Raw genomic sequence first — 10,948 nt, 5'->3', positions numbered from 1 at the left:
ATCATAGTGCTATTTTAATTTTTACTTTTCAAACAAAAATCTTTCAAAGTATAAGTAGTTCAAAATGGTTGGCATTTTTTTTTCTGAAAAAAAATTATAGATCGAAATGAGCAACATGTCACAAGTAAAATTTGACTTCATTACAGTGGCGTAGCTAGGAATTTGGGACCCGGAGGCTTGATCTTTTTAGTGGCCTCTTCACTTTGACATTCGACGTCATTACCTGGGATAATGGCACACTATCTAATATAAAAATAAATTTTGAATACTCATTGAGGGTTCCCCCCCTCAAGTGGAGGCGCGGGGGATTTTCAATTTTTAACCTCCCCTGCACCACCCTATCTACGCCACTGCTTTGATATGGTGAATTTTGTTGAATACATTGTGTGAAAGTGTGGATACGAGTTATGCATGACCGGAAGTAGGGAAAAATGAGAGATCGAGAGTTGAGTCAGTTGGGAGGTTGGTTTGTGATAGAAGTTGCTGAAGTTGAGTCCGTTGATAAAGTTGGTCGAGTAGGGTTAGTCAGTAAACTTAGTGATGTGAACATGTGAAAGGGGAAGCTAGAAAATAAGCGAAGCAAATAATGTAGCAAATATAATTAATAGTCACCTATGTATTCAATATATATCTTCATGGAGATTGTTTTTATCTTTCTTGAAATATACGTCCTATTATAAAGAGAAGACTAAAGTTATCATGTCATGTCTACAAGTAGTTCCTGTGATTGTCGTTGTCCAGACTCCGGGCTGTAATACTGTGCTCTAATGCTATGCATTGAGGCATAATGTAAATGAATCATGCTCATTTCACCTTCACCTATCGTATAGTTTGTTGGACCGGTGGGGCACCACACAAGATTGTCGACCGTCTTTCTCCATTCCTCTCTGTCTTTTGCCTTAGATAAAACCAATTTCAATGGCTGCCCGTCCGTTTTTTTTTATGCTGTTTTCCCAACGCTTTCTCTGTTTACCTTTTCTTCTTTTTCCTACTTATACGGACATAAAGTTTTAGTTTGCGGTTTTTGTTTACAGTTGTTAACAGGTCATCGTGGGTCAAATCACTGCAGTAACACTGTCTTTAATCTCTTCGTTTGTGATGCTGTCTTTGTATGTGATACACAGGATCCTTCTGTAGCATCTCTCTTCCATTTCTAGGATCCTCCTCTCTAGCTCTGCAGTCAGCGTCGTGACAAGGGAGCGCATAAGTCTGATTTTTTATGTCGAGGGTAATGTCTTTGTCTTTTCATATTGTTTTGAATTTTGCAAGTGTTGCTTTAGATTTCGTGATTCTGTACTTCATTTACTCTAATGTGAATTGTCTTAACATTTGCATAACAACTTTTAATGCGTTATCATTAGATTTTGATATACTAACCATCACGTTTATACAAGTTAGAGAATATTCCAGACTTTAAACAGTATAATATGAAATAATGTACATTAACGAACTCATTCATCACAGGAATACAAGTGCAGTGCCTCATGGATAAAATAAAAAGCGACATTCGATAGACTCTAGAACAAAGTCGAACTCTAATACAATGTTACCAGCATTATGAAAGTACATATTTTCGATAAAGCTAAGAACATTTGCAAATTAAAAATACAAATGTAAAAAGCAAGTATGTAAACATAGAAACAGAAGAAAAAATCAATGCTAACATTTGCTTGGACAAAAAGCAAGCTATGGAGACTTAAAACGTGACATACATTTTTTGTCGGCTTTGTTCTTACCCCATTACCACAGACTTATCCACTTCATGGTTTTCATTCTACCCCGACAAACATCATATGCGTGTAGGTCATTGGCGTAGCTAGGGTGGGAGCAGGTGGGTCCAAATCCCCCCGCGCCCCTACTTGAGGAGGTCCCCAAACGAGTTTCCGAAATTTGTTTTTACATTAAATATTACGTCATTATCTCATAACTTGATGTCGAATGTCAATATGCAGGGGCCCCCCCAAAAAAGGTTACGCCCCCCTCCTCCGTCACCCCAATCCTTAGCTACGCTACTGCTTTAGATAGCGATATCGCCATTGAAGTTTAAGATAACACTTTAGCGTATGAATTGGACTAAATATTTTGTTTTTTTCCTGACATTCCAAATAAAAAGTAAAGTATCCCTTTCAGACCTTGCGATCTATAGGGCAGATGATGCTTCTGTGGCCCACAGTTAACGGGGGTGTCATGAGCCCAGCACAACGACCAACCGCCTTTCATTTTCCCCAACTAAATATCCCAAAGTCAAAAATCCCAGTCTTCAGCAGATTTCGAACCCGGGACCCCTGGTTCAGATGCGAAGCGCTTTACCACTCATCCGCCGTGCCTCCGAAATTCCAAGCAGCTAAGTCTAAAACAAGTTGATCTATTAGAAAACTGTTGTGCGTTGCTATCGCTTGATGATTTTTTTTGAATGAATCGCCATTTTGAAAACAGCTGGTGAATTAAGAAATAGCGTGCGTGTATGTTTGAATGAAATAATTGTTGTCTATGGTAAAAAAAAAAGAAATAAGCCAGTCAAGTCTTGTACAGAAGACACAGGTGAGGAACAACACTATAAATATAGCTACTTTTGCATCCTCAATTCTTGAGCTTTCAAATTCTTTTCTCAAACTACTTACTTCATTATAGATCTCAAAAAAGGCTCAAACGATTTCGTAGAAATTCAACATTTGATGTTATATATATCGCGGAGAAAAAAATGCTAGCTCGTTTAACACACGGGGAGAACTCAAGTTTGACCGTTATAAGTTTTCAAGTAAGAATAAGAAATACATTTAAATTTGACTAGACAACTAGATCTAGGTTTAGATCTAACATCGGTTTTGAAAGGACTGTCGAATTTCCAAAAGTAAGGCATTATTTATTCAAGAGTTTAATTAATAAACTAATGTCCAGGAACCATTTGCGCATCGTCTTCTTAGTCTAGTTCTAAAGGCCTATCATTGGAATGTTATAAATTGTAGTCGATCTATACATTCGCTTCGCCAGGATTCTTTGTAGGGGAGTGACGTGGAGAAGTGGGTGGGAAGGGGCGGGTTCCATTGTTTTTTAAATCTAATATATATTAGTTATTAAAAGTTCATCGAACCCATTCGTGCCATGGTTGCTATGACAGTAGTTGAAACAAATTCTGTACGTTGAAGTCAAGGTGAAGAAAAACTATTGCAATGACGCTGAGGTCGAAGGGCAAGTGAGAATATACGATGTGGAACGTCATATCTAAATATAGCGAGTTATATAGCAAGTGTCTATTACGTATTTGCATTATGGGTCTTGTACATCATTTGTTGACTCCTTTCTCATTTTCTTATTTGGATTCATCGCCGTAATGACTAGAAATTTATGCTCGTTGAAATAGGCGAATGCTACTTAGAAACATTGAGCCAGACATACATACACTCATCGACCTGATCCAAGTCATTAAAATTACATTTAAGAAAAATAATTTTTAAACAAAAGTTATGATTAGAAAGTAAAAATTCTTCAACAAACTGTTGTTTTTTTTAACATCTGTAACTTATGTGGGAAAGTTTTTACTAAATAAAGGGGTCCCCGGGTCTCAAAAGTTTGAGAACCACTATCATAGAGGAGTATTTGTAGCCAAGGATTTCCACTAAGTACAAAACATTGGGGGAGCGGTGGCTGAGTGTTTAAGCGCTTGGCTTCCAAACCTGGGGTCGTGGGTTCGAATCTCGGAGAAGACTTGAGATTTTTAATTTCTAATGGGTACCTGATATTTGGAGGAAACTAAAGGCGGTTGGTCGTTGTGATGGCCACATGACACCCTGCTCGTTAACCGTTGGCCAAAAAAAAAAGATGACCTTAACATCATCTGCCCTATAGATCACAAGGGAAAGGGGCACTTAACTTTTTTAATTTTTAAAAAACATTGACTTCACTTTGAAACAGCAATCACTGAGAAACCACTGAGCAATCACTAGGCGATCAGTTCATGTTAGAAATTTTTTTTTCAGATCTCACACTGACTGTTGCCGAGAGTTCCTAGCAATACTCCTATAACTTACATTAAGTATGGAGCAGAAAAGATTCAAGTTTGTGAGCATACAATGAACAATTTTTCTCATACAGGCCTAAATGTTCTGAAAGTGACTTTGATCAGCCATTGATGATGCTGAACTTTTTACTCTTTATGTGATATAATTATCTATTTGACTGATCATTAGAAATAAGCTCTCCTTGTTAATACGCTAGGCTTCATGTACAACACGTCGCTAATAACAAAGTGATTTTACGATGTTGTTTGCACTCTAGGTGGTATAGATAGGAGAAGTGACTGCATCTTTTGATAGCACACCCTGCGCTACATTCATTTCCTGGTTTAATTACGATTCAACATATAATGATTTTAAACAGTTTGGTCTGTTATGGAACTTTCTTTAAAATATTTTGTATCAGTTTAATATTGCAAATTCATAAAAAAAAGAACCATAATTTTATATTTGTAATCATGTACAAATTGGTAAGACATTAATAAAGAAATATAATTCTTAGATTTATAGTAACCTTTTATAGACTTTTGCTATTGAAAACTGCCTTTCGATGTTTGAAATATTTAAATTAAAAGATATGGTATACATTGGTTGTTCTCAAAACAGTATAAATATTGGCGATATCGACATATTTAGTTTTAACTAATAGAACTTAAGGATATTGAAATGTGCAAGATTAATTGAATTGTTTACCTTAAAACAAGGTCAAAGTAATCAATAAGTTAAGATGCATTATCAGCTTTGCTTTTATCAGAGTTGCTCACTTCGACACAATTAAAACTATCGTTTTCCCCCTTGAGTGAGTCAACAATGAACAATAACAAAACAAGCAAAATATTTGTTTGAAAAAGGCTCGTATAAGGGAAAGAACTACAAATTTACAACCATATAATACAATACTGTAAGATGCATTTTCCTTTTCTATATCAAACACATCAATTAAAAACCACGAATTAAATGATTAATTTAATAGTTGTTTCAAATTTTAGCTTTGTACAAATCTTAAATTCGTTCTTGTACACCAAGAGTTAATTGTGTAGTGACCTAGTTTATTTTAGAGATTATGTAAGGTTTGCAAATAAATATATTGTGCATTGTTTTTAGCAATGTTAAAAGTTGTGATGTAGTCAGACAGAAGAATGACGTTGCAGAATACGGGTACACTATAAAGACGAATATGGCTAGGGCTTGTATATTGAAAAGTCTGCTTATTAAAACGGCGGACAGATAGATCAGAAGATCATCCTCATCTATAAATAAACATCAGTTGAAGTAATCACAAGTTTTGTTAAGTATATAGTTCATTGTTGTGTCCCTTGGATGTGTTTGGACTCATGATATCGGATTTTCAATATCTTTTCTAGTTTCTGAGATCTAAACGGGACAGACGGATGGACGGACAGACAGACCACAAAAAAAAAAATAGGGGCTATTTCCCTTCGGGGGCCGCTAAAAAGACTAATTTATTTATTTATTTGCACCGACATTTCAAGAATGAACTCCTACCGGAAACAAGTTATTTTCTTTTCATAAATTTACTTTCCTCTGTAGAAACTAAAGATACTAAGGTGTATCTGGGGCGAGGGGGAGTTAAAAGTCTCCTTTATTACTGCTAGTTAGTTGCCCATTTGCTTTTAAAAAAGTCCCAGAGTTAAAGTTTAACGCTTCCTACATAGTGAAATTATTTTGTACAACAAACAGAAGAGTTTAGAAATTTTTATTCTTAGTAGCTTATAGTGCACGAAATTGCCATCTAATTTAAAAAACAGCTCATCATCAGCACCACCTTTGTACACCGGAGACACCAGATCGATAGCTATTTATAGTGTTCCGCCATGTACAATAATCTGATACGCTTCCCATTTCCACTTGTCCACCACGTGAGAATGTCTCATTAAGTAATTCTCAATTTACACAATAATGTTTACATTTACTGAAAAAAACACATTTTCGAGTACTTCCTGCCAAAGTAAGAGTAAGTTACTTTGTTGTTTTTCTTTCAGTGCCTTCTGATAATACGCTCTAAAAGAAAATATAAAATACAGATAAGACTAAGTCTGGTTGTTGTGTCGGTCACGTGTCCAGCTTGCCACACAAGTCTGTTTAAAGACGTTTAAAGATGTTAAATATTATCGCCAGCACCCTACACAACTTTAATCACGTCATCTAAACAAAAACTTTCAGACCATGCGAACGCTAGGGGCAGATGATGTCAAAGTCATGTTTCTGTTACCATAGGTTGACAATTTCCATGTCGCCAGCACAAGTACCAGGTATCTATTAGAGTTGCGTAGACTCAAGAGAGCCCCAAAAATCATAATCCCAGTCTTAAGTGGGCTTCGATCCCATGCCCACTCGGTTTGGGCGCCAAGCGCTTTTCCCTATAGCCATCTAAAATGAGAAAGAAACAATTTCTGATAGCTTTGGTAAATATATTTATTTTTTTCATAATGTCAGAACGAGTTCTATTGACTCTATTAAATGTACACTTCGGAGTTATAAATGTAAATAAATAATTAATAAATAATTTGTCAATCACTTTTTTCATTTTGAACAATGATATATATAAATAAATAAAAGATATGTCACTTAATGTACAAATGATTGATATAACATGTCATCTTGCATTGACAAGGATAACGAACTATATAGTTTTGATATGAACAGTTTCCCTTCACTTTAACTTCCTTTATATTGCACTCCATCTGAAGTTAATGGACAATAAGACACAAGTACATTTATTGCATATCAAGCTCTTCCCTATGTTTCCGGTTGTGGAGTTTTGGGGTCAGGCTTGACCTGGCAGAAACATTGAAGAAAATAAAAACATTAGACTATTACAAACTAGCATATGTTCTACTTGGACATGGTACTTATCGAAAGTAGAATGTAGATAAATAACAATTTACTATAGGGCTAGAATGTAGGATGTTCAAGTTACGAAGAAATTATAAAATAGGTTTAATTTACATGAAAATTACAATAGAAATAATTGTAAGTTACTTTTAGTAAGTATTATCAGCAGTCTATCTTTGCTGTCAGTCCTTCTGTGTATAACTTTTAGATATTAAAAACTAAAAATGTTTTTAGAAATACAGTTTTTCCCATTGCCTTCATTTGAGTTCATCAAGGCTGATTTTACACTTTCATGGAAGCGTAGACTTTTTTTTTTAATTGTTTTTGCACATTGTATGCAAAAACGTTAGAACCATATTTAAAACAAGGTAAATTAAGAATTTAGTGTACATATTTTTATCAGTTTCTCCATATATAATGGATACTAAATAACTAACCTCTAAAATTTCGTCTGCCGCTTTCCTAATGAGTCTGCTTCTATCCTCGACCAAATCTTTATCTTTATATTTACTCAAAGTACTGTAGATTCTGACTAGAACTTCATTAAAGTTGACAGGTCCTAGGATTCTACTTGCCTGTAAATAGTTATCAATTATTACATGTTAAAAGCTGTACATATTGATAATACACTAACTTTTATAATTTTGAATTCATATGACTTGTAATAATGATAAGACAAACAGTGGTTTTATAAAGCAGATGATGTACGGTTAACGAGGGTATCATGTGGCCAGCACAACGAACAAACTGCCTTTACTTTTTCCCAACTAATGTCAGGTACCCAATAGAGCTGAATGGACCCGAAAATCCCAAAATTAAAAACCCGAGTCTTCACCAGGATTCGAACTCCGGAACCCGGTACGGAAGCCAAGCACTTTACCGCTCAGCCACCCCGGACTTGTAATACTGACTTATAATTATTATTGTCAAATAGCTTAAGTATATGCTATACCTCTTCTTTCTTTAAGTGTCTGGCTTCATTTAAAGATTGTTTAGAGTAAACTTTCAGTCTCTCCACCGGGTTTTCTTCTTTCATCCCGAAATGTAAACTGATGACCTGAATAGAGACACACAAATAGGAAAACTGATGAAATTATACAATTGTAACAATGCTGGGGTAAAACAAAATCAATAACAATAGGAAGAATTTAGGACTGTGAACTGATGAATTTAAATTAAAAGGTTATAAGATTTAAAAATAAAAAATAAAAAAAAAGGTTTGCTATCAAAATAGCTAAGAATTAAAAAGCATCGTTTTTTTTAAACAATCATCTTCTCAAGTGTTATAACGACATCCTAATGATTTCTATCTGGATTAAGGTCCGGGTAGACTCAATGAAAACAGAAAATAATGGGAACATCAACTCCCAATATTAACCCTTTAGCTCCTAGCGCCAATTAGAATGTCCATTTTTTCTAATTGAAGTATTTTGAAATCTCTTGAACTATTTTATAAAAGTGAAGAGGAAAATGCATCGTGGTATGACAATACGTAAAAAAATGTGACAAAATGTATTATATATACTATTGTATGCAGTTGACAAATAAAAACAATTGACGTTAAAAATTATTATTATTTGAATTTCCTTATAAATACTACTATACAACCAATGGATCAGTATGTTAAAAAAGCATAGAGTCTATTATAACAGCCATATCATTGACCCTTACCCCCCACTCCCGGCATTCAGTGACCTAGTAGATTAACAATTAAAATCTATAAGATTATTTGAATAAAAAAATTATTCCGTTTGCCAAATGTTAACTTTCTTTGATATCCATTTTTTGTTCACGCATGAAAGATTTAAGGATGAGTGCAGTGTTTTCCCATGATTACACAAAGCCAGATGAAACCTTCATATTTTCCACATCTTTTATAGACAAATCCTATTTAAGTTTTCTTTGCGTTTTCTGTGTCTTTCTTAGGCAAGATCTTTTCTTTTGGTTTTAATTGTGTCTACCGCAGCCTTCGTTAGCGCTCTTCAACTGTCTCTTTCAGAGACAATCTTCCGCTTGCTGCTTTGCACTATGCAAATGAGGTCAAAATTGAGTTGATGTTTATAGCGCTTCCGGGGGGGCGGGCACCTCTGTTAAGCCATCTTCTTTAAGCTCGCCAAAAAAAGATTTCCTTAGATCCCCCATAAGATTAGGTGTCCAACCAGGTGCAGCTATAGAATGGTCAATAGTGCGTCTAAATTGTTCCCACCAGCCTCCTGTAAAAAAATAGTCCCAACACAAAAAACACTGGATTTTATACAACAGTCACTGTTTTCGAGAGATATATGTTGACACTGACCCTACTAAAATGTATTAAGTTATTTATGATAATCAAATCAAAGAAGCTATGATTGAAATGTAAAATAGACATGCTAAGGGCTTGTAGTTCCCTTCAGCTCTGTGTTTCTCTAAAATATTTACCTTCACGATTATATCTTGTTCTCCCAGTTCAGTTTTATCTTTCATTTTTTGAAAAACTGTTTCTTCTATATCTGTTTTCTCAACAATATCCAGACTCTGTCATTGTAAAGAAATCAACACAATGTTGTTTTGTTACTTGAATGTAATGTTGTTTGGTAAACGACTATTGGCTACATGTTATTGTTCAAGTATTTTGTTTTAAGTATCTGTCTTCATGACTTACTTTTCTTAAGTCTTTAGGCGCTCTGGGCTGTGACTCATACACACACGTAAACAGATCTCTGTGGAAAATTCGCTCAATGATCTCCTTTGCCTCTTTTAAATCTTCCCATCTCTGTTTCTCGTCCTTCTCTTCGGGTGGCTTGTCTGGCAACTCAATGGTACGAATGGTGAAGAGGACGCTGTCTGTAAGCTTAGTGAAGGCGGCCATGTTTTTATGACAGTCGTATATACCGAAATCTAGTCTGCGTCATAAGTTTAGGGTTGAAGAAATATTAGTTTACTCATAAACTAAATTTAAAACATAATTTGAAACAGAAAAAAACTAAAACAACTAGGTTTTAATGTTGAAAGAAGTAAATACATATGCTCACTAGAGAAGCAAGCAAAATATTTTTTTAATGCTTTTGTAAAAAATCTATCACTCAAAAATGTAGAAGCTGTTTCCCTTTTCTTGATATCAAACAAAGTAATTAATTACCAATAATTAATCGACTTATTGTTTTCTTTTAAATTGATTCACATTTAGGTTGGTACACAAAATAATTGTTTACAATTTTAACTTGATCCGAGAATGGGTGTGAGAGAAATAAAGTGTACACTCATTTAAAGGGACAAAACTCTTCATACTTAACCATAACCGTGAATATTATAGGATTAGCTTCCCTTGTTGGTATCAAACAAAGTAATTAATAACTAATAATTAATTTATTTTTTAATTTATTCGTGTTTTGTCAACGTCAAAGAATAATTGTGCAGTTTCAACGTGATCCGAGAATGAGTATGAGAAATAACGTGCTCAGACAGACAGACAGACAGAAAGACAGACAGAAGCTTTATAACAATAATGTGTTAACCACTTCCTTATCGAGGAATATCAGAGATCTTGTTAGTAATACCTTCTCTAGTTATAAGAGGTACTTGTCAGTTTATCTTAGATTCAACATTGACATTTTTGACTAACATTCAAATGAAGGAAGCTGTTGAGACTTTTTTTTAAAAGTCCCTATTTCAGAAAACACTTTTTTTTTGTTATTACAATTTTTTTTTCTATAACAAAGGCCCAATTGAAATAAGGAAAAAAAATACGACATTTAGAAAAGGATCTTTTTCAGGGTAGACGTATGTTGTATGCTAACAATTCTAAAAATATGCAATATGCACAAATATGCGATATCGTAGGCAACATGGCTGAAACTAGAAGATCTAATCACTTATTCAAAGCGTATTTTAGTGAAACATGTTGGACCCATACACCAATCAGATATTTATCTAGTGTCTCCAGGATGTAGGTTAAGTTTCTAAATATATAATCCAACTGAAATAAATATAGAACAATAACAATAACTAACTATTACAATATTAATCGTTTTTTACCGATTCAAGTCGCTACGTCAGTCTGTCTGTCTGGTTAAAATCTTGTACGTGTTATTTCATCCACT

General features: G+C 34.5%; 1 protein-coding gene across 4 annotated transcripts in view; it reads right to left on the bottom strand.

The window, feature by feature from the left end:
- Nucleotides 1-6,424: 6,424 nt before the first annotated feature.
- Nucleotides 6,425-10,948, bottom strand: part of LOC106060135 (deoxynucleoside triphosphate triphosphohydrolase SAMHD1-like) — a 28,255-nt gene continuing 23,731 nt past the window's right edge. For all 4 annotated transcript variants that reach the window (XM_056035010.1, XM_056035012.1, XM_056035011.1 and 1 more), the window contains 5 exons: nt 9,511-9,751; nt 9,288-9,383; nt 7,822-7,926; nt 7,307-7,444; nt 6,425-6,812 (listed from right to left, as the gene is read on the bottom strand). In XM_056035010.1, the coding sequence (XP_055890985.1) occupies nt 6,774-6,812; nt 7,307-7,444; nt 7,822-7,926; nt 9,288-9,383; nt 9,511-9,751 (619 nt within the window). In that variant the 3' untranslated portion in view covers nt 6,425-6,773. The remainder of the gene's footprint in view (nt 6,813-7,306; nt 7,445-7,821; nt 7,927-9,287; nt 9,384-9,510; nt 9,752-10,948) is intronic.

Source organism: Biomphalaria glabrata, chromosome 7 (assembly GCF_947242115.1).
Source record: "Biomphalaria glabrata chromosome 7, xgBioGlab47.1, whole genome shotgun sequence".
Lineage (NCBI taxonomy): Eukaryota > Metazoa > Mollusca > Gastropoda > Planorbidae > Biomphalaria > Biomphalaria glabrata.
The sequence above is the reverse complement of the archived record's forward strand: the minus strand, read 5'-3'. Positions and strand labels throughout refer to the sequence as shown.